Source organism: Temnothorax nylanderi, unplaced genomic scaffold (genome assembly GCF_030848795.1).
Source record: "Temnothorax nylanderi isolate EJ_2023f unplaced genomic scaffold, tnyl_v1.0 TNYL_tig0005_pilon, whole genome shotgun sequence".
In the NCBI taxonomy this organism is placed as follows: Eukaryota; Metazoa; Arthropoda; class Insecta; order Hymenoptera; family Formicidae; genus Temnothorax; species Temnothorax nylanderi.
In genome coordinates, this window is record NW_027249067.1 from 2068806 (window position 1) to 2094750 (window position 25945).

The 25945-nt window shown below is 35.2% G+C and overlaps 1 protein-coding gene across 4 annotated transcripts in view; it reads right to left on the reverse strand.

Moving 5' to 3' along the window:
• The window catches only part of LOC139776278 (glutamate receptor ionotropic, kainate 2), a 120805-nt gene extending 101367 nt beyond the window's left edge, over positions 1-19438 (reverse strand). For all 4 annotated transcript variants that reach the window (XM_071712873.1, XM_071712859.1, XM_071712865.1 and 1 more), the window contains exons 1-2: positions 19184-19438; positions 12785-12979 (exon numbers count right to left, since the gene is read on the reverse strand). In XM_071712873.1, coding sequence (XP_071568974.1) covers positions 12785-12869 — 85 coding nt within the window. In that variant the 5' untranslated portion in view covers positions 12870-12979; positions 19184-19438. The remainder of the gene's footprint in view (positions 1-12784; positions 12980-19183) is intronic.
• Positions 19439-25945: the final 6507 nt, after the last annotated feature.

The window sequence follows — 25945 nt, forward strand, 5'->3', positions numbered from 1 at the left end:
ATTAGTATTGTCATCAGTCGCATTTATGCCAAACCACCTTATCCTATTAAATTAATTTGTTACGCGGATGTATCCGATTGAAAACAAATTATTATTTATAAAATATCGAAACAGTAACGCTAAAAAAATAGAACAAAAAGCTATCAGTTTTTGGTAATAAAGGAAGGAAAGAGTATCTATGTAGCAAAAGAAAAAGAATATCAGCAATGCACTTTCATCTACATCTACAATAATAACTCAACTCGAGGGACGTTCGTAAGTCAATGTTCGAACTTCGTGGTTGGAATAGTTCCAACAGTATCTACCAAGAACGATATGTCTCCCTTCTTCGGAAAATATTTACTATTTCCTACTATTCTTTTAAGCGGGAGTCCGTTGGGATCTACGTGCGGAGAGCGATACAGAGATTGCCATACATCGCCACGCTTACGTCACATTTTTTTGGACCGTCATACGTATCTCTCGAACAAATAAAAATTCCGTTTCTCTTTTATTATACTGAGAAAAAAATGTTCTGCATTTTAGTAACTATTAGTTTGCATACAACTGTGACTCCATTTACTAAAATAAAGAAAATTTTCCTTTTTATTAGTATATTTTGTTCTCAGTGAATACACATATGCTAATAAAAAGAAAAATTTTCATCATTTTATTGCACAATTGTATGCAAACTAATATTTACTAAATTGCAGAAAATTTTTTTTTCAGTGTATAATGCTCCGCGTTATCTGAATGTAATTCTTAAAAACGCTTCAGATCTCAACTTTGCAGAACTGTCAAAATCATTCAAGAACGAAGAAATAAAGAACTGAATGAAGATAAAAGTTACGTTCTCGATATTTTTTTATTTACTTTGACATCGAGATTCAAAAAAGTCCATTTGAAATATTGCTATTTATTCAGTATTCTGAGAGCAACAACTGTTTCTGTCAGAGAAAGTATGCAAATGACGCAAAAGCACGATTACTTATTGATTGAAGAGACAAGAAAGATGAGTATTGTCCCCCAAATGGAAATGTCGTCTCATGCTTTTTTCTATCTCAAGCCATTCTGTATATCGTGTAGAACGCAAATGGGAAAGAAAGAAAGTTAGAAAGAGGCATTAAGAAAATTGTCTGTTTTCAAGGATTTGCGTCTCTCTCTCTCTCACTCCCAATTCCGTTCTCGATCTATAAGTAACTCATGCTATACTTTTTGAAGAAAAGTTTTAGCTTCTATCTTGTTGAAATCCATTTGTGTTTCTCAAGTTTTGCGAATATACACATATGGATGATTGTAATATAAAATTACATCGTACGTAAGAACCGAGCGATATTAGAAATAAACAAATATCATTTTCTTGACGGATGACTCTTCAGAGTGGCTACTTCAGAGTGTGAATACGAGGTATTTAGTCTACGTGAAGCGTTAGCTGGAAATCTGACGGGTTCAGGGGGTAGTTGGCTGAAGCCCCGGGTGTAATCGCATTATGACCCTCGCGTATAGCTCTCATTACACCCCCGACGGCGCTCCATCATTGGCCCCTCCAGTTTGTGTACAGCGCAGACGAATGAGTAAAACGAAGCTTTATCGTTAAACTAGCTCCCTAAATGCGGTCAGTACCGCGTGGCCCTAAACGTTTTGATAAAACTCACTTCGTGACATGACATCTAGTTTCTGTTTCTCGTGCTGTTACATCGCAATTACATGATGTAGTCATGTATAGATGCATAGTAATGTTATTGCTAGATTATACATATACGCTATGAACAATTTGCAAAGCATTAGATTGAATGCTATGTAAAATGTTTAATATTTATCTAAATAAAATTTTTTCGAAAAACCCTTTCGAATATACGTATATTCCGATATATGTATGTATATATCGATATATATCAAATTTTTTGAAAGAATTTAATTTAACCCAATTTCCGACTGACGTGCCCTCAACTAAATTTTCGAAAACGAATTTTGAATTCTCCCACACGTAAAAAATTGTAGCCACCCGTCAACTGCATGGATGCAGTTTTTTGTACGTGGGAGGATAACGTTTGGATACGCTAGGAAATTCTATGGTCGATTCGAGTATAAGCTGACAGGCTGTATTTTAGGTAAAATTCTGTCGCGTTTTGGCTTCTAATGTAATTGCAACTTCGTTACGTCGCGAATAAAGGTAAAAATATCCAAACATATAAAACAGAGGATTTTTATGAGCAAATCTTGATCAGTTAAATGTGAGATTATATATTTGTAAATTTTTAAAATGTTTTATTAATTTGAATTTATCTTTATTTATCTATTAATGTCACTGTCGTCAAATAAATAATGTAATACATTTTTGCACGACAATAACGTAACAAATGTGCAGAGAATGATGATCCCTCGGATGATCCAATGTAAGATTTTGGCACTCTAGACGTTCTTGCGAAATATCAACTATATACACATATATATAAGATATTTACTACACTAATGGCCCTAATCCATCAGTCAGGCTATCATCAGATGTTATGATCGACGGGGGTCAGTGGTATCTGACAAAGCATCTTAACTACTCTATTCATGTCGAGATAATGGAGGGTTAAAGAATACACAAGAGAGCTCATCCGATCCATTTCGATTCGATAAATCAAGAAAACATTACGAAGTGAAACAGTCATAACAGCACAAATTTACACATTCAGCCGACGTGAAATAGGGTTTGATATCGTTAAGATCATCATCAGGGCTAGACGTTTCCAAGAGTCAAATATTTTATTATTGACTTTCCGGTTGCGACGAACCTCGTTACAGAGAGGATATTACTTCAGTTCGCTGAACTATTTTTCTGCCAAGAAGAATTCACTTGTTTGCGTATCTCTATCGAACTCGAAAAAATCTATGAGAAAAGTTTGCGACTTTACACAAGTATGTAGTATATATAGAAGCTTGTAACGGTTATCTGACACTAGAATATTTATCGTGTACAAAATTCATGTTACATAAAAAAATACTATCATATGTATACGTATGTAAGAAATATTAATCAATGTCTATTAATTTTTTATTTCTTTTTTATAATTGTAAAAATGCCAAATTAGGAAAGGTTCACACAAAGAAAAAAAAAATTCTATAATATGACGACATTATTCTCTTTAATTTTATGTTCAGATAATTATAAGACAAATTAAAGATAATAAAATATAAAGATTGGCAAAAAATATTTCAAAGCTGATCAAATCGTATATAAAACGTTTATCAGTTTTCGTTCTAGTTTCGCTACTATCTTTGTATTCTGAAATCGTTCTAGATATGCATGCGCTATTGATTCGATTTATTCCTGACCCGATTATGTCCTGAAAAACGGGTTTCGGCGGATTCTCCTTTTACTACTCTCTGGCGCATCGGCAAATATTTCGTTTGGCTGGTACCTTGGGGAGACTGAAAACGCGTGCAATACCCGGATTCTTCGGGAATGCATTCGCTATCTTGCAATCCACTTACATGTGAGCTGTCTATCTCTTTTTACAATTTATATCATCAATATTGCATTATTTTCTTATATCAGCATTATGCTTTTTTTCCATTTAATCGCTTTACAGATTTCGATTAACTTACATAATTGCGCACTTTATGAATTATACCAGTGCACTCTCGAAAAAAAGAAAATAAATAAAAGAAGTTTTACTCGATTCTTCTTTAATTATATATTATCTTTTTCAGAATCTAGTAATTAATGAGCAATTAAAATACATTTTGTCCATATATTTTTACAAACAAGTACGCTATTACATATAAAATATAATAAACAATAAGTTAAAAGTGTAAAAACCATAATTCGAAAAATTTATCTAAATGGTCTGTCTATCTAATCTAAAACATAACGTGTGCTATCGACCCGTTCACGTGTGAAATGTTATGTAAAACCAGTGAAAATCTGATCGTGTGACAAATTTAGTGTATCTTTATCGATTCCTCTACCGGAAATGTCTGGCATCGTCAGCAACGTTACTTTCGTATGCGACAGTCCATTTTCCTTATCTAGGAAGAGCAGGAAAATAGAACATTACATAAAGCATTCGATGGAAAGATAAAACATTTTCAACAGTTAGAAGTATTATTAATATTATAAAATGGCACATGAAAAATAAATCCAATATATCTGTTTTGTCAATAATAAGAGTATCAAATATTATCAATCAGTAACTTGTCATCATTATCGATTCGAGGAACAATGCGCGAAAGCGACTTTCCTTCAAATTTTCTTATCCTACTAAAGGAGAGATTTCGCCAGTGACTATCTGGAAATCATGCAATCATCTTGCGATTGAATTCAAATGTCTGGAACGAAGTTTATTCAGAAAAAAATACGAACGAAAACTTACTTGATTGCGGCACGTTCAGTCGGAAACTTACAAATATTACCGACTTTTCGAAAGTTAATTTTTCCTTAATAGTAGCTAGCAAATCGGTCGAGATAAAGCAGCATTATTTTGCGGTTGCAGAGCGTATCGGTAGATTATCGATGTTTGCATACATATGCGAATAGCAATATACAGTTAGATGCGTTGTTTCAGAACGAAACCTCAGGAGCTACGAGTAATTTTATGAAAAAGCGAAGAGACGTTCTCGTCTCGCTAGCTACGAATGTAAATATACCTAACAAACTTGAATCAGTGCACTAAGTCAGCGCTCTGATTACACCGCTGGGGCTCTGATGTCTCTTTTACATCAAAACGCGGGTCTGCGCATTCATCATCTATCCTTAACTTAATACCAACAGAATACTAACTTAGGTCCGTATCTGAAATAACATGTCATGTTTGCTAGTCCTAATACAGGACGAAAAAGGGAAATGACCGAGGGGAATGCAAGGAAAACGGATGAATCGGAGAGAGGAAGAGAGAGAGAGAGAGAGCAAATACTTATGAGTTATGAGTGTCTCGGAAGTTTGCAGCCAGTCGTCGCGATTCGGATCGGACGTTTCAATCTCGGAGTTTAAGAAGCTGTGGAACAGAAAGTAGAGTACGGGGGCCAAGCTGAGTGGAGGAAGGAATTGAGAAGTGATCGAGGCTACGTGGGGAAAATCCCAGGGAAAGTACATGAGCGAGAGGGACCGGGAAGATCCCCGTTTGCCGAACTATCGTGAAATTATTAAGAGCATTCCTCTGTTTACGACGCCCTACCGCCGACCGACAACCGTTTTTGGTACTATCCCGGAATGGATGACTCGTTGCGACTCTCTCACGACTTGCTGTGCGATTTTTATGATTTTTCAAATCTTTCCGTCGTGCACTTCGAACAATAAATATCCTCGCAGACGTAAGTTCGTTAAATCCAAATTTAATCTAATTTTTAATTGACTTCTATATTATTTAGCTTAAGAAGTTAAAATTGTCGACTAAAATTTAGAATAATAGTGATTTGTATGTAATTTCCGAGTTTTAAAATTTTAAACGACACTAGAGATTATAACATTTTTGTGACAAATTTATTTTTCTTAACGAATAACAATAAATTAAAGCCTGAAATTTATTCAGAAAATTTTTAATAATATATTAAATATATGTATAATCTTAGGCAATACTGAAGCTTAATATATAAAAATTGGTGATTACAATATGACAGTTTTCACATTGTGTCAAATTTTTCTTACAATATAGCCCAAATATTTTCCATTTATATTTTTTTCTAAAATAATATTTTTAATGTATGAAACATTAGTATGAAACGCTAAAAACATTTTATATTATATCCTTATGTTACTATTGTATTATATTTTTTACTTATATTCTCTAAAACGGTTTTAAAATGTTCAAATATATATTTAATTGAAGTTCCAGTCTTAATGGGATCATTCTCACCTTTAAAAAGAGAATTTTTAAAGAGAAAAGTTCTTTAAGTAGAACGGTATTTTCACACAGGTATAAATCACTTTAAGTCGTTCCGCATAGCTCAGCGATATTGTAGAATAAATATACGATTAACTTTTCGCGTTAATTATTCTAATAAGCAAACCTGCAAACTGAATTTGGCGAACGAACATTAAAGATTTCCTCTTGTGTGCTCGAATTCGCGGTCGGCAATTAATTTCAATGCCTAACTTTCTTAACGACGATGAAATATGCAAACTAAACGAGTACGTAACGCGTAGCTAAGTTACGGTGAAGATATCACGTTGATGATACTAGATAGTGAGAAAGAGAGAGTGTGCAAGATAAAAGCTGCAAGATCTGGAAAAGCTCTCGAGATACTGATATCCGTCGGCGCCACGAAGTCGTATCTACCCCTTCGTTCACTCTCCCCTTTCTCTTTTACTCGCCTTCATCGCGTTTTCTTTTTTTTGCCTATTTGTTTGCCCTCTCTTCATCCCTTTCTCGACATATATGTTTCCACTCTCTCAGACCCCTTTTATTGCGTTACCACTGTAGTCTGATTTCCTACAGCATGTACAATCAGTCGGGGTAGCCGACCTCACTTTTCACCGGAGATAGCAGACGCTGGTATGTTTAGCGATTCAATCAGAAATAGAGGAACGGATGTTTAAAAATATATAGACATTCAAGTTGCATCAGGAATAAAGTGCGTGTAAATTACATTGTTCGTTTATTCTACAGCAACATTGTAATTAATCAATTATATTTCCTGTGCTCCTGACAAATGCATCCTCTTATTATAAAATCAATCATTATTCAACAGAAAATTGAAAGGTGAAAAAGGTGAAAAAAGCTTTACACATTTAATTTACATTTTATAATAATTTATAGTTTGATGAGCTCAAGATGCAAGAATTCAGCGCTAATGTTATTCCGCTGTTACATTCTGAGTGTTAAACAGAGAATCGATGCTTAAGAAAAGTTCAAAGCTTTAATCTCGCAATTAATCAAAGGATGGGATAGCGTTCATTCAAGCCGCAAATGAAGTTGGCTAATACAATTTACGTAGTTTTATACGAGGGTATTCCCTCGCAGATTTTCTCATTATATCGCTGACGGTAAAATGAGATACGTAGTTGAAATCTTTGTGCGAGGTAAAATAATCGGGCGAGTGACGAAATTATGGACTGGCAAGATGTTCACAAGTGAGAGGAACAAAAAATGTCGAGACTTTCAAGATTTACGATGAGGAGAAGCAAGAAGAAAGAAAGAATTGTCGGGAGTTCCCTTTGTTGTGGAAGTTACTCGGCTCCATTTATTCACTCTCTTCTTTCGTCACTCGCCCGTTGACAGGGAAAGGAAGGAGGAAGCCCGGGTGGAAAAGGCCGGATTTTCCGCGGCATCCTCTCTCCTCGCGTAACAAACGCAATACCTATCCCGGAACGTCCTTGATATTATACTTTATTGTTACGGAAATGCTTCAAAGATTTGATGAATACGAGATATGTAGCGGATGAAATCAAGTATGCGTGAACGCGCTACACCCCATCGTACAGAATACAGGAGACGCGGGAGATAAATTATGCCACGCTATTGCATTTCCGCTTCCGCGATTATGATAAAACTTTTGTCCTCTTTATACTTCACCATATTTTATTCATTTAACGGCTTGAGAGAATAAAAGCAATAGCAAGCCGCGTCGCGTCGTCGTAATGTGCCGGCTAATTATAAAAAGATGTCCTAGAATCAACCTTATCTATAGAGACGTTCTCGTTTTAATAAGCCGATTATTAAATAATGCGGTTTCGCAGTACCGCCAAGATCATAAGTCGCGATATAAAGACGAGCTTCTTTCATGTTACAATCACTTCACGGATGAAACTCGCATCGCAGATGAATGGTGAGCATGCACGAACGGCTACGAGTCCCCCTCCCGGCTCGACACGTTTTCCTTTTAAAAGGGAGCCAGACTTGTACTCAGAAGATTTACCGAAAGGATGAATACGGACGATTAACCAGTGAATTTCCTGCATTTTCGTACGGCTCTTTTTACCCGTATTTCGCGTCGATGGTCCGATCGATTTTTAGCTCGCAGTGTTTCTTCGATTCGCAAGTTCGTCGTATGAACCGCGAATAAGAAATTTCTACGTCTCGTAAGTCTCCCACAGAATTATTAGCTTCAGAATATTAGTATTTCCCTCGGTATTTCCTTTCCGTCTCAATGCCCATAATTAAATAGAAAATACATCAAACACGACTATCAATATTTTATCCAAATTTGCAAAGTGTTTTTATGATGTTGAAATAATTCGTCTGTTGTTTAAAATAACGGTGAATTTTCAAATATTTTTCCATTGTCAATTTCGTGCGTTATACATTTTATGGGTTATATCCTTATACATAAATTGTAGAATAAATGTTTTGTACAACCATTTCTCGTACGATCGAGATAGGTCAAAACAATAGCTCAAAATTACACTGTTAATAATCTATTTTCTAAAATTAACAACTACGATGAATGTACTGTCAAAATTAAACGAAAAGTTATATATACATATGTCACGACAGATTAACTAAAACTCTATTTTAACTACATTAAAATAACAAACATTAAAATACAATCAATTATAGAGAAAATGCTATTTACGGTCTAGGAGCTCAATTTTTTTTAGTAATCTAATAATAATATTGTATGAACTTTGTATGCTTTTCCCTGCAGTAAACTACGTGCCGATATTTTGTTGGTTTTTTAAAATATTACTCGCTACTCTCTAAATCTGAATCAGTGAATAGTGACTATTCACTGATTCAGATTTAGAGAGTACCAAGTATTACTCGCTTTTTTGATAATATAGGGTGATGTGTTTGATTAAAAAATTTTCGTTAAATCATTATTAGGAATTAAAATTCAGGTTTGTACAGGTACAAGAGAGATTACAAGAATTTGTCAAAAAAGTGTTACTTAGAAAAACCGCGTAAAAAAAACGCACAAAAAACCACGCAAAAGGAGAAGTGAGTGTAATCCATTTTGTAAACAATATTTAATATGCATTTCTATTATCACGGACAAATTGCGGGCTATTTGCGCGACGTTAATTAATCAGCGAAACCGATTTATTCAAGCATCATTTAGACGGTGGCGGTGTCCTTTATCAACTAGATGTGCTGAAGAGTAAAGGACGTCCGCCAGAACGATTTATCGTGATAAACCTTTCAACAAGATTCCCTACCCTTATTTATCCATCAAATTAACAGACGTTGATTAGGCAGGGCAGCAAAGCATGATCTAAAAAACTCTCCGTTGACAATTAATTACCGTCTGCGTCATTTATTACTTAAGAGCTCTATGGGAAAATAGGAGGGATATTATCTCATATTCATTTACGATATACGTTGTCATATAAAGTGTCCCGATCTTGATGAATCATCTTTCACGTGTGGCTCCACGAATCCACGGGTCAAACTTTTCCCTAATCGAATATGTCGAGAAAAAAAATATTATTTGTTGCAGATTTTTAATCCTTAATATTAAATACTTTTATAATTCACCCGTAAATTATAAAACCGTTAAAACAAAGTTCACTTCAAATTAAATAAAAATTAAATCTTAGATTTTAAAATAAAATTTTACTTTTCTTATCTCAGACACGTGGAAACATATCGTGTCATTTGGTAAGAAAATTTCGTCCACCACGAGTGTATTTTATTCCTGCATATCTATATATATAATTGTTTCTGTAATTAGAAATCTTATTTGTTGAGATAATATTGTTGAGAAACAATATTGGGATTCTCCCAATTGTAACGATAAGAGAGAGGTGTCGTTTGGATTAGAATTAAAATGGAAAGATATAAATTATCTCACCTCCGTCTTATTACTTGGCGAATTATATCCCTGTGTGATCTCTTTATCTTTGTATCTGTCGCTATCTAAACGTCCTACGTGTTACAAGGTGCGCGCGGGTGTCTCGAGGGCATTCACGGCGAGAAATCCAATTTCAATGAAAAGGCGGAACAAGAGGTTACGACGCGAGACAAATATCGCGTTTCAGGGCGATACACCGCCCAACGTGGTTATGTACGTGTTGTCTGCGTAAATTCCTCGGGCCTGTCGGCTTACTCGAGAGAGAATTTAACCGTTTTATCGCGGGAGCAGGAGGTACGGCGAAACCATTACCGGAATTCCGCTTGTCTTCTTGCGCTAACATTCTTCCTACAATCGGATTAACGCGAGAGTCAACATTTTCGGAAGAAATTGAAAAACTTTCGCGAACTTATTTGCCACGAATAAAATTGAAGTAGTAAAATTAACGAGCGAAATGTAATTAGTACAATAATTTAGTTATTCAAAGCAATATCTATTTTTTTCTGTCAGATGATTATCAGCAGTTATAATCTCTCTATATTGCGATATTCTCTCTTTAATTTCATGCACGTACTGTCTCTACAATGATATCAATAATTTGCACTGGCCATTCATATTTAACAGGGAATTCAACTGTCCAGTTGCAACCGCTTACACCAGACGCATTAATTAACAGCAACTGTACTAACGAAATTCATCAGTGCTCGCTATCCGCGAGGATTAGGCCGGAAATCTAGCAATTATTTCACAGCAATACGTCTACATTACTTAGGAAATAATATATTGATATACGTACAATTTGTCAATTTTTTTTAAAAATATCAGATATTTTCTTATACAATTTGAGAAATATTTTAAATAAAATAAAATTATTATCTTCTACTTTGACTAAAATTGATTAAACGTTCACGAAAATTAATTAATCGTTTTGCAATATCGCTCCGTTGATATAGATGTCATTTAAAATGGTTATTAATCGTTAAATGCATAATTAAGATAAAATTTTTTTGGAAAATTTAATCAGGCAAATTACATCGGATTATTAACATTACTATAATTTAGGTATTAAATTTCCTCATTGCTGAAATGGTATAAATTTGCTACTGAATGTATTCACGTAATAAATAACAGGCAGAATTACAAACAACTGCAGCAGAGAGATTATAATTACTGATCGTTTCGATTAAGTTTACACAGTCCCAAAGAGTTAAATTTTTGACTACTCGTTTCGTATAAACTAGCTAATAAAATAAACAGTTGAGTTCCAACAAGTTATGTGTTTTATAATAAAAATCTTGAACCGTGTATTGCATGTAATAAAAAGTATCGAACGAAGATGTTATAAGCCAAATGCTAGTAGCTCAAGAGACTCCCGTCGAGTAACTCAATGGACTCTCATTAGTAACACGATAACGGATGTTCGAGCATTATGAGCCTGTAATCTGATGTGCTAAGTAGCTGACGTATCTCTATTATAACGCTATGGTTACAAGAAAGCCTCGCTGAAAGTACCGCTCACAGTAGTACCTCTTACTGCATCCGATATTACGTTACGCGATTGAATTTCGTAAATTATCTATAAACACGATAACGTTACCCAGATATACTAGAAAAGAAATCATGCAATGCACCTACTTTTCTCTCTGATTCTATTTGAAAATAAAAAATAAATATGGTCAAATTTTAAAACTATTTAAATATTTCCCCTTATAAAAATTGATATGTGTATAGCTATAATAAGTATAATGCATAAGATTTGATGAATTTATTTTTACATGTGTGTGTATGTGTGTGTGTGTGTAAATTAATATGCAAGATATACATACACACATTAAATCTATTACAATATATTAGTATATAAAAAGAATCAATAACAATGTTCTAATAAAATCGTAATTGGATTTTAACTCCCCATTGGTTTAGTTAAATTAACATTGTTCTAGTTAAATTAACGACATACATATTTTAAGTGGGAGCAGTGGCGATTTATAGGAATGGTTTAAAATGACTCAAATTGAGTGTAATTTGATACTACGAATTTAACAGTGTATGATTTCTCTCTTCACTAAATAATACTATAATAGAAATGTCTTTTTGTGATTGAGTAACGGGAGCGAGGAAGGAAAATGAAGAAAGGAGCGCAAACAAAGTAGATAAAATCACTAAAGCCGAGAGAGTATTTCAAGATCCACGCGTGCCTTGAGTGTAATAATTATTGCTGGAGACATTGCTGACAAACGTAGCCTAGGGACAACTTCTAAAAAAGTTTGATTTGAGAAGCGGCTCTTAGATACGCCAAAGTTTTCGGGAAAGCAACTTGTAAGGGGAAAAGGACAAGCTTCGGAAAGTGTCAGGAAAAGATATCAACCGGCGCGTCTAGTTCGACCCATGCTTGACAAACTTTTCCTCGCTTGATATAAACTGATTCGATCATAAAATAAGTAAGAAATAATATTACAATTTTGGTAAAGTCGTTTATACGAACGGTGAACGAATAATTTTTGATTTGCAATTCAAAATGCAATCGAAACACGTAAGCAAAACGTTTGTTCTTTTTGTAATGATCAAAAAATATCACGTGTATTCAGGATAATTTAAAATTAAAATTCAGCTTTATTTTAGCAGTAAAATTTAAATTCAGTTTTAATGGCATGTATTTTCCAGCATATAGATACTTGGACAGTAAGCTGACAATCTCCTTCTTAGAAAATAAATCTTGTCTCGGAATCTCAAAATTTTAAGAAAGCCGACTTGAACTATAGTGCCATTGGTTGGATTTTCTAACATATCTACATATGGCTGACATTAATCACTTAACGCATTTGTAATATTACTGTGAAAAATATTGTTTGATTTTGATAAATTTACACAAACATACTTATGTTATTTATGTTAGACGAGACATTGCCCATTTTTATATTTAGTTCGTTTAAAAGTATAATAAATATTGCGAAAAGAACATTTCGATTTCGGAGAAAAATGTATTTTCGTCACTTTATTGAGTCGTCACGTTTAAGTCGTCGTGCGAGAAGCGATTTAAGATGAACCTATCATCGCGAAGTGAGAACTGTCGATACAAACTCACCAATTTTGACGACCGAAGGTAGCGCGTCGAGCATCGATGGCAGCTGAAGAACAAAGATAGAGGCTACCAGACAGCCCAGATTCATAGCTCATCTCGGAAGCCCTCCGGCCGCGGCCTCTCGGTGGCCCCTCACACAAACACTACCGCACAAATTATGTGGCGAATAGGACTCGACGTTCCAACGTACACATTTACCTAAACATAAAATATTAAATGTATTATTCAAACGGAGCTGACGTGAAACACCGCAGCCACTGCAGTGGAAACTAATATTACGATTAAAATCCAATAACGTTGATTAATTGGAATCATTTTTTGATCCCGTGTCATTCTATTGTGGAAACTTTGACCGACGACAACGTTTGCTGTATATAAAACTTTACCCTTATTGCACCGTCTTACGATAACAGCCGTCCTCTTCATGTCCGCCATATTAATCTCTACTCTCCTACTCTCGCTACGTCGCTACCGCGATCGTCGCTCGCCGCGACATGTCGATATATCGATATCGACCATCTCACTCGACTCTCTCATTCGACTTAAGGCCTCCGCACAATGAAAAATATAAGGAACAAGTAACATATATTAGCGATTAGGACTAAAGAATCAAGTTGGATGCACGATGAAAAATACAGGCAACGGAAACAGGGAATAACACAGACAATAGATTTTTAACCTATCGGAAGCCGTGTATTAATGTTACACACCAGCTTTATTTCCTGATTTCTTATTTCTAATAGCTAATATCAGTTCCTTGTTCCTTATATTTTTCATTGTGCGGAGGCCCTTACAACGCTATTAATCAGTAATCTTTACGATTTGAAAATTGAATTCGTGCGTACAAATACACGAAAGCTTTGTTCTTTGGACAACATAGGTTATTCTATTTGAAGAAAAAAAACTTTTTGCCGGTACGTTAATTAAAAGTTCGCGTTGAAACCGGCTGGAGGTAGAATATATTCGCTGCGATTGTCTTTCATTGGGCGTAAAATTCATAAGAGCTGGTCACTGTTCTACCACAAACGCGGAATGCATTTCTCGATGTGTACAGAAAAGGGAAGAAATTTTCCACGCATTTTGCGAACAGGTAAAATTTTATCGTTTTGTGTATAAACGTTTGAAATTTGATTCGACGGGCTGTTATTGCTTTTTGAGACGCTTTTCTGCGTGATATTTCAATTCGACACAAACGATTCTCCCCCGAAAAATTTGCGCATCGCCTGTACGTTATGCGAGAGAGTGAATTTCTGTGGTAACGCAGAAAACTTACCGTCACTCATACTATTTTATGTTCCAAATTTCGGTGGCGCTCGGCCAAAGGGTTGGAAGGCAGATGTCTACTCGTGTAATTTCACGTTTCTAGCAAACGTCACACGTGCGACTCAACATTTTGGGCAGGGAGGAATAGCGAGAGAAAATGTACTGGCAGCTTTTACATTATTGCCAAGAATTTTATAAATCAGATCATTAAATGGCGGTAATTTGTACGAATTAATTTATATGCGAGGAGTTTTATAACATCGAAATCTCAAGTTAATATACTGTTGATATAATTCATTATGCGAACGATTGCAAAATCAAATGTACTTAAAAAGATAAAATGTTATCGGTTTTACGTTTTATAACATGTTAGATTTATAATTGTTTTAAGTATAATCTGCAAATAATGGCTGTATATTTAATACATTATGCTAGAGCATGTAAACAGCGTGTTACAATGTACGATCACGTGAAATACGAGTATCATTTATAAAATTTCATAATAATAATGTACAAGCTTATGAAAACACAGCAAGATAATACACATATATTTGTTCCACTTTGAATATATCACGTTTAATATAACATGCTACATATAACATGCGTTCAATGCTTTCATGTTTAATTGAATCAGTGAAAAGCGTATTATAAAAGTGTATTATGAAAAAAGCAAATTTATTCGATGACATTACATTTATTACGTTGCCATAAATTATATGATAAAAGATGTCAGAAGTAATTACATGTATGTATTTACCCGCACAGTTATTTTTTTATACTATCAAAGCGCCAATCAGTTAATCGATCTCGCGATCTAAAGCTTGTTAGAACCGATTTTCAATTTACGTTAATTAAATTACCTATCCTCCATCTTCATATGCATCTTCTATGCTTCACGAACAAACGAAACCGAGTGATTTACTCGGCAAATTTTGCATTCTGTTCTTACTCGACGCGTTTCTTGCTTGCCGATGCTGTCTCGTAAATCGATAAAATTACGAAATAACCGCGGTGTTTTGTCGCCGGTGGTGCGCCCGTTGGCAGAAACCACCGGTATTATTTGATTTTAATTCAATGTCATGATTTCTTTGCGAAACGAGGAACAGTTTGCGAAACTTCTCGCGCGCGACTTCCTCCGTAGACATCGTTGTCGTCGGCGGTGGTTTTAGAAGAAACAATGGGCACGCGATTTTCAATTCGCGATGTCGCGCATTCGTCTGCGAGGAGAATCCCGTAGACTGTCTGGCGACTTTCTCGCGAATATTCTCATACAATAATTCTTTCACTCGGCTCTATTATTGAAGAGAGGGCGAACGTGTTTCTTACTTCCATTTTCCGGTGCGGAATTCCGACCTGAGTAATTTTGTGACTCTTATTCGAGGCGCGCTTCGTTGTACAATGTCGCGAGAAAAAGGCATTCTAAGATTAATAATAATCCTATTGGCAAATACAACTATATGTTGCAATAAATAATTTTTTTGACCAGTTGAATCGGTGTAATTAAAAATACGATTTTCAAGATGTAATTAATTTAAAATTATTACACCTACTATTCCTATTTTTCTAAATTTTTTTATTCATTTCATTAGATATTTCTGTCTCATTGACATTTTTTGCTATTACTTAAAGTTTATACGAGTCAAGAAAAATAGAGCCGTGAAAGAATTTCTTTTACGTCTATAATACGCGCGTAAGAGACATAACGAATTCAAAGTAAGAGATTAACGTTATCGTGATTAAAGCGCCGAGGAAATTAATTCACTTTCCTCACGAGGAATCGCGACATATTATTTGTAATCTCGCAATTAGCACGTCGGAGGAGGTGAAAGACCGCGAACATCTGGAATGAAGATTTATCTAGTTCTCTCTGTCAGTTCCGCGTCGTCTCGTAGAAGGCTCTTCCGAAGGGAGAATGAGAGGGCTGTTAAGTCAAAATCTTCCGGGAATTTAGAAAGATTGGCTCTACGTCGCATCCAGCGACGTTGCCTTAATCGCGCCGCTTTATTCGACGATAATTCGTCGCGGCCATAGAGACGCCTTAATAGCATAGAATAAAAAGCGGCATGCGAGTGTGCGCGCAAAAGGGATGAAAATGAAGGCGATGAGAGGAGGGTTAGCGAGAGGCGGAACAACGCAGTCAGCAGAGAAAGAGGGAGAGAGAGACAGTGCTTTAAATATATATTTCTTTCTGCTCCCCTTTCTCTTGCCACGTCTGGCCGCCCGCCACCATCGGTGATTTACGGTCGTCCTAAAACATCTTCGCGATATCGTGTCGTGCCGACTCCCTGGGAGGAAAATAGAAGGAGAGCGACTCGTGCTCGGTGAATTTACGTTATAGGAATTCTCGTTAACACAGTCATTTTCCTCGCCTTCGATATGTGGATTATACGAGAGAATGGAGAAACTGCTTACTAAGAGGCGCCCGCTTTTTTTCCTTTCTTTAATCACTTCCTCGTGCCGTTTTACGGCAAATTTAGATCAATCGATTTTCGATCTCGGCAATAGGCGAACATTGTCATGTTCCGTCGGATCTACCTCGGATTTGAAATATTTCGCATACTTTGTCAGCAGAGTGCGCGGTTTCGCGCACATGCGGGGCGAGTTTTATAGGAGATTTCGTGGATAACTGACTGTTACTAATCGCTAAAATCGTCCTTTTCATACCAAATTTTTTTTTCTCAACATATTCGACAAGAAAAGAACGTCATCGACATATCGTTCATAGAAGATATGTGATCATGCTTGAAAATTTAGTGCGCGAAATTCGCATGTGATTCCTCGAATTTTAAAGCAACGCAATCTCGTCTCTGTGACACGACGGAAACTCGAATAAAGTGCACCCTTTGTTCCTCTCTCCTGTTTCTCGGTTTCTCCATTTACATCGCACCCTTTCCTTCGATTTCCCGACGCGGCGACGCTTAATATTCTGGATATCGATATCGTAGCTTCGTACGATCATTTCGCGGCGCTGTGCAATAAAATTTAATCATCCGTACTACTATCAACGAATGGACGAAGCTGGTACAAAAGCGCACTCCACTTTAATCCACTCGTTTGTACGAATGTCGTGAAAAATAGACTGTTACTTTACTTAGCGGAATGGAGTAAAAAACAATCGATATTTATTGCGTGTATAGATGTTGACAACTCTTTTAATATAGTTCAGATACCATTTATTACAGTTTTCGACTCCCATTTCAAAAATAATGTTAAACTGCTACGAAAGAAAATTCCTCTTTAGCCAAAATAAATGAATAGAATTAATTAAATAGGATACTTGATTCGTCGTATAAATTATAAAATTCGATTCCTTTTTAGCTTAAATGTTCCCAATATTAATTAAGCCACTTGAGATACTCAACATAGGTTGACTGTACAAATGATTTAATTATGTGCATGTTGCTTTGAGGTAATCACAATGGTTTCAATTAACAAACATCATATATTTGTATAATTATGCAGTGGGCATAATACGCGACATGTAATATTTATAATAATAATAATTTTGCTGTCAAAATTTTATTATATAACAGTATTACTATAACGAATTATAATAAATTATAATAAATAATAAAAATATGACATAACGTTGTTGTTTACTGCTGATTATGTACATAATTTTTTATTGTTTATATATTTCGCTTTCCGACACTATTAACCAACTCGAAAGAACGACGATTAAACTTATGCAGTTAATTTTGCGGTGATAGAATCGATATATATTATGCATGAAATAATACACGATCTCGTTCGTTAATAAGAGTAAAAAAGAAATTAATAATGTAAAAGCTGCTTCGCTTCTGCTCGCTCATTATTACTTCTATAACAATGTTAAAATAGAATTTTAATTTATTAAAAATTGCAGTGAACAATTAAGTAATCCGACGCATATAATTTAATAAGTACAAAATCTAATTAAAGCAATCGAAAATGCGGCATTTTAATTCGGTGTGAATCAATCATTCTGACTCAATTATATCTACGTAGCTGCAATTTTCAATTTGCTCTTATAATTTATATGATAAAGTAATTAGACTGAAAAGAGGATATGTTACGTTAGTTTCTATTACAGTTAATTGCGACATAACCGACTAGACAATGTATAATCAATATAATTGAAATTGTAAGAACCGATCGTTTTTAACGCAATTGCAGTATTGGGTTATCATTGCGTAACGTTGTGACCAATATAAGCAAATATAACTATCAAATTTCTGGTATGTCGTTACATGTTTGTTTATCCGATATAATCAATATCCAATTTATATTAATATCGTTTGATTGCGATGGTTGTGTTTTCGTATCGACATAATCATTGATTAATCATGATAATTTACGTAAAATGGTGAAATAAATTAAAGTATATAGCTGTACGTTAACACAGTTTTATATATTAGTTATAAATTGTACCAAAAAAAAGGAAAGAGGAGTTATTGAGAGACTTGTTCGGTTGACAAGTCACTCAATGGCAGACACTGCAGGCAGTGACTCCAAACTAACAGAACAATTCGTCTCGGTTCGAGAGGTAGAAGTAGTTATCGATTTTGCCAACGAACCGAGCAGGACCGCATCGTGACACGGAACTCGCTTACCAAATTGGAATAAATGAGTTATGTATATTGTTTTCAGCAATCACATCCCCGAGGATGTCGCAGAAGGTTAGAAAAATAACAGTAAAAAATAACATTGTTTTCGCAATAATTTCAAAATGTTTCGGTATTAATAGACAATAGATATAACGCTATTTCTGTATAAAATTGATTTTAATAAAAAATACGAAATTACAAAAATGTCAGAATTTTAATATCAAAGTATGTACTATTTTAATTAAAATGGCAAAGAATTAAATCAGATTCTATCCATTTTACGATAAAAATATAAATTTGCTTGTGTATCCATTTAATATCTAATTTCGTCAATTTTTAACATTTAGATTCAAATTAAGTTAATTCAGAATATCCAATCGGATACATACTAATAAGCTTCAAGTAAAGCATGAACCTCGATAATTGAATTTGCTCTGATCATATAAGAAATATACATTGAATTATAATACGCGTTTCTGATCTTTACTGTTTCTTTTAAAAAATTTTCTATTCATATTCAAGCGGCCAAATAATTGGAATGGCATTCACTTACCGCGTTTTTCATCGCAGCTGTCGCATACGTCAGGCGGTGCGGCGAAACCTCATGGAACCCTCGGAGTATCGTTGCGACGATGTCTCGGGGGGAGGGGGGCGCGGGGACATGCGGATAGCGTTGGCCTTTTAGGAATACCGGCGCGTAAGAATGTGTGTTGTCCTCGCGACGTGCATAACCTTCATACGTGATATGCGGGCCGTTATCATCGCGGTAACGTAAACATACACATCCTATCGTGACAGAGGCCGGCGCGCGACTGCCGCACTTGTCGTTCGGTCGTCGACTCGCGACGCCAGCCGAACACGCCCGAGCTCCGATTCTCGCCGAGCGGCCACGTGCTCGCCGGCCAATCACGCTTGCGCCGGTCCACGTGCTCGTTCGAAAAGACCATGCGGGAACGATTAGCGCGCGCTTTGCCGTCTCCTTTCGGAGCAAGGAGTTTTAAATGCTCCGTCGCTTCGTTTCAGAGTGAGGCGCTTTAAATACAATGCCATTTTGCCATCTATATTTATATATGTATATGTTTAGATATATTTATTACAATATTTAATTCTTATTCACTTTTTTGTTTTATTTTATTTCTTTTAATTAAGCACATTGTAATTGTTGCCGTATAAGCAGCAGCATTTTAACAGCATTAATATCTGATATTCTCTCACATTATTTCTGAATGAAAAGTATTATAATAGCATTAAATACAGTAATAGCTGAATTGTTCTTTCTTTTCTTAATGGTGATGCGATTATTTCTTAGCATTAAAACTTCGTAATTTTCGAAGAATTCATTATCGAAAAAAACTCTACGCGATAATGTGCAATATTAATCAATTTCAATTCAAAAAACTCTAGTAATCGATGTAACGATCTTTATGCATTGATTTATATATTTCTTGATGTAACGTAAAAATTTTATTGACTAAAGAGATTTTCGTATTGCAGTAAAATGTAGATAAAATATCTTATTTTGACGCATTATTCCCATCGCTTAGAAAAAAAGTTACGAAACGAAGTTGCACCGTAGGAAGGAGTAAAGGGGTTGGAGGTCGCCATATTAAGTTCTACCAGCTACTACCTGTTTTAGTAGCTCTTTCATGCTTCTCATGCACGGCTACACGCGCCGTAAACTTAAAGGACTTTTATGGCAATTTTGCTGGCGACGAACGGGGATCGTTGCTCCGTGCCGCTTTATAAACTTCTTTTCATTATAAATTTCATGTTCCCAGACGTGCACTCTATTTCTTTCATATATAAATGGTGATTTTGGAAAGTTGAAACATTAGCGATAACAACTTTTATGAATGTAACGCACAACGTTTAACGAAAGATAAGGTACCTTTACTAGAGGAAGATTAAGCAAAAGTTGAAACTGCTCAAACTAAAACGTAATAACAAATGCGATAGAAATACAAGAATATAGTTACTTTAATTTATAATAATTTTTGCTATCTTATTCTACTTAAAGTATTAAGAAACTCATCGAAACAAAATAAAAGTATGAAAGCTTATTTTTGCAATAAAGATACTTAAAAAAAAATATCGGGTAAGATGCTAAATGGTGCAACAAATATCAGTTAAAATTACTTCAGAAAGACGCCTATATTATTCTTTTAAATTGCTTCTTGATTCCGTTTTGTTCTGTTTGTTTAATTAGGTTCTACAAACTGAAGCATATTGTTGTAATATTTACGCTATCTGCACGAGATTGTTAAGTAGGCACCTGTCGCAAAGCACATGTTGCGAGATTGTAGCACTAATTTAAATACGAAAAAACATGATCAAATATGCAAATGTTTAAACAGCAACAGATAAAAAAAATAATTGCACTAAAGCATGAGTTAGCCGAGACACGAACCCCATGATGGATTGAAATCGAGTTTCCAAGTGGTTTGGCTGGAGTTGCAGTGGAACATGGCGCAATAGTTGCTTACGCATCCGGAGGATGGCAGTATACTCAATGTTGCTAATATTGTGTTTTTTAATTTTTTTTTGTTTTTTTACACGACACATTCGTTTTATCAAGAAAGCGATAACGTCTCGCGCCAAGTATATTTTTAGTAAAGTACATTCTTTCATGAGACGCTACAGCGTATCCTTTAGAGAAAGGAGTACGCTTCTCTAGGAATAAGCCATTGTTCTTCTTAAATAAGTCGATGTTATTGAAACATGCAGGTATTAAAGGAGAAATATAGATTTTTCCGATCGCATAATATAGATTCAGCGTTTGCATGTTGGCGATTTAAATTTACATTATAGGTATAATATATATTTACTGGCAATTATAATTTAAAAAGAACAAGAATTATTGGTTCCATTGGTTTTGCCTGTCACTTTCTTGAAATATTATTGTAATATCCTTTAAGTAATTCATTTTTAAATTGTTTTTTATTGTTTAAGTAAATTCAATTAAGAACAAAGCTAGTTTTTCCTTAGCAGTAATTAATTGCTTTTAAGCCTCATGAATTTGATTAGGATTCGACTAGGAAGCATTTTCTCTTAAATTTGCGAAGAATTGTTTTAATTATAGCTTTAATGATACTCGTTAGCCAGTATCTAGAAATAAAATACACACAGTGTGTCTGAATCAAGTAATCAATCGCGCTCGAAAGAACCTACAATCATACCGCACGGTGACAACACAAAAGTCTCTTCGATTTCCATGCAACTTCTGTGAGAACGATCCGATCCGGTACATACCATTTTCCCCGGAGAATCCATTTCCGAGCGTTGGCGGTCGTTTCTAACTCGTTCGTCATCGATTTCGCGCCGATCGCGGAGGCCGGCGGAGGGTGAAGTTTCAGCCGCACAAATTAAAACCATTACTAATGGCATCGAGCCCCGAGCAGAAAACCCGACCTTATCCCGGAGACATAATTCGTCGGTGCACACACTCGCATCGACAGTGCGAGACGGAGAATTGCACTCCTCTCTGGACGCTATGAATGAGAACTTTGAATGCGGTCATACGCGTCGACAGTGAAAAACGTCCGTGACCCGCCAAACGCGCGGAGAATACCAGAGAGAAATTTATTATCATCAGACATGACGGCCTCAACTTCTTCTTATATGTATATTCTTATATATATAGTCATCGTAAGAATTTTATATTACTGTTATACATTTGCAGCAAAACAACTCGGAAAAACGAGGAAAATGTCGATGTATTTCATATAAAATTAAGATAATGATTTATTCAAATAAGAATTTTTGAATATGTGCTTTTATATATATATTTATCCCGTCTACATTTGTAAACTGAACCTTTCATATCGAGAATTTTCTACTTTGGCTATGCTTAATGCAAGTCTGCAATTTCTAAGATCTGTGGAACTTTTGCATTTGCAGATTTACGAACCTTGCTTTGTTGAACTTTTCTATTCAGACGATTTTACTATTGATACAATGCACAGCTGTACTTTATCGAGAAACATACAATGTATTATATAAATGCTTGAACTTAGTTTCATATAATTTAAAATTCAATTTATTACGTATATAACCAGTATTCGAAAAGACACTGACCAACCGAAGGGTAAAAATAATAGATTGGATTAAACTGAAAAGAAAAGTCATGTTGCCATTTTGCAAAATTCGCAATAATTAATTAAACGTTTGAGCGAATGAGCGTATCAAAAGCGGTAGGTTGGAGAGGTGGCAAGCGGTGAGCGACGCATGACACGACCGCAGCACATCAAGAAACTATGATACATCTCTCGCTCAGATGATGCTCGCCGTTGCTAAGAGATCTAACAACCAAGCCATTTTATATGCTTACCGAGTTCAGCCTATCGCTTTTCACGCGCTCATTCGCTCAGACGTTTTAATTAATTACTCAATAACTATATTGCAAATTTGTCAAAATAAGTAGATCATTTTTCTTTTCAATTTGACTCAAACCACTTTCACCTTTTGGTTGATCGGTGACTTGTCGTACACCCTATATGTACATTTCACAAAAAAGATATTTTATTAAAGTTAATCCTACATTTGAGTTCTCTAAAATGAGATGAATAAAGAGATAAATAAATTCTACGATTTAATTTGTGGAGCGCTTTTCACATAAAAAAGGGAATGAAAAGAATGGGTGTGACACGTCGATCCCACCAGGAAAAACCGCGAAAAATTGTCGAACAAAGATGTCTTGTGAAATGTCGCGCGAACCTACCGAGCTTTTACGTAAGAAGACTTTTTGGGCGGTATCCAGCTCAATCTATCTATAGATTTATCACCGTGAAACGTAATGGTGTTATTGTATATATGTATACATATGTATACATATGTATTTCGAGATGATAATAGTACTGGAGATAATAATAGCAAATCCGGATTTCTTTTATGAAGCATTGTGATCTCGCTTTTACATGATCAATTTTCACCCAATTTTCGACAAACCTCCACGAGATTGAATGCTGCATCATTAAGTTTTTACTACTGAGTGATTACATTTATTAAAGTATAATTAAGGTCTAATTAAGTATACTTAATAAATAATGACTCAGAGAGATCTTATAAGATCTCGAAGATATAATAATTGATTAAATAAGTAATAAAATGATACATACGATGCCGCGTGTTATCACGGCAAATAATACAATTTTAAGCAAACATTTGGAAAAATTTTGGAAGCCCGTGACAAGTCTTAAGGTTCTGTTACATGACACTGAGTCATTATTTATTCCGCGAGCAATAAAGGTCAATGTCGAACATTATTACGAGCGAATAATTAGACACACGTTTGCATGATTCAGCAAATAAAACGTGCCGTTTTGCGCATGTGTTAGTCATTATCGTAGCTAATTACCTGCATTTAATTGCTACTTAAACAGTGGCTTATCGTTTGGCAGCTTATCGTTTGGCATCCGTTTACCGCCATTATTATCGTCTGCAATTGCAGGCGATTGCCTCTCGCTAAATGTCCCTCGAAACGCAGCACTAAGCTATCAATAAGTCAATTTAAAGATAAAGGCGAAACAATGTTGTGGGCGTAATCTTCCGCCGATAAATTTTACAGCAGTAAAGTACCTGAAGTACGTTGCAGGTATGTAATTCCTGCATCCGACCTGCCGTAAGGTATAAAGACAATAAGATATTTAAGGAAGACCTCGAATTATTCGAAATTAACGCGGAACATTGCTAAAAATATAGCATAATTATTTATGCAACATTATGTAAATTATGTATTATTTTATTATATTATAAAAATAAAATTTAAATAGTGAAATGAGTCGATCGAATAGTGACAAGGATGGGTAATAATATTCTTGTAGTCTAGATGTAAAGAACAAATAGTGGATATAACAGTATTTTTTAGGAACTTTTATATCCGACACAGATCTAGATTTATTTTCTAATTTTTACTTTTACTAAGAAAAACTGTACTAAAATAAACTGTTAATTATATCTTACAATCTCTATGGTTTATATTATATTATATTTATATTATAATTTGTATCGCATATATGTGAATATATTTTTACACATTTGTTCACTCACGAATTTGATCTTGTGGCGAACCGAAAGGCTAGTATCACCCAAAGAGAGCGAGAACTATCGATTGCGGGAGCGAATTATATGCGCGGGACTTGTTGTTAGAGCGATTGTGAGGGAGCGAGAAAAAGAAGAAGGGATATCTTTGACTTATTGTTAGTACGGTTCAGGAAAGAAAGCAAGAAAAATAAACAGCGGATAAGGACAAAGCACCGACTTAGACGAGAAGCATTGTCAAGACTCTAATTTATTTTCTTTTCTAGCGCAATACACCGTTTGGGTTCTTTTTCTGCCAAAGCTGACCACATATATGATCACCGGACAATGCATTCAATGTAGAGCAGAAGCTCCACCGCTCACTGACATCCCGGTCGTAAAACGTTAACGTGAAAAAGTGAATGTTAAACGTTAAAGTAAACGTTAACGTGAATATTTTAGTCACACTCTCGATTAACGGGGAGATTGACATAAGAGGAACAGTCTTGTACATCACGGATATAGAATCGTCCGATCCCTTCACTGTCTTTGAATTCGTACTTACAATCTCGCTAACATTTTCTTCGTTTTGAATTTTCTTGTTCGAAAGTTCTCGAAAAAGAGACAAAAAGACTTCTCTCCGTTCGATCGCTAATCGATCGCCCGACAATCGAATCAAGGAAGAGATTGCGCACTATCCTGATTGACAAACTCTTCCGTTATGACTTGTAATGCTTAGAAACAAACCCGCAAAATAGATCTTAATATGCTAGAATACGCAAGACTATGTATAGACTAACGAGAGGAAGAAGAAAAATAAATTCTGTTCTAACTATTAGAAACACATGAAAAAAATAGAAAGAAAAGATAATAGAAAAATAATAGAAATAAAAGAACAGAAATAAAAGAAAATAAAAAAAGTAAAATATTCAGTCAAACTTTAATAATATTCTTCAGTGACACGCATCTCATTTATGTAATTACAATTTAATAATACTTGGAATTACCAAAAACCGTTATCTGCAACAAGACTTACTCCTCCTGCAGAATACTTAACGAGTCGAATTATGGCCCGTGTAATTTGCAGATGGCCCGACAGCAGCTGCAAGGAGAATCAATCGCAGCTCCAAGAGCTCCTTGCAACGGGCCCAACAATAGCTATGAAACTCACAGCCAATTATGATCATAGAACGCTAGTCCAACAACGGCCATGAAGGCTGATATTGGTACAACAACTGCAGCCGCAGGTGCAACAGATCCTGCAACGGTTATGCCATTTCCTATAGGATTCCAGGACTAT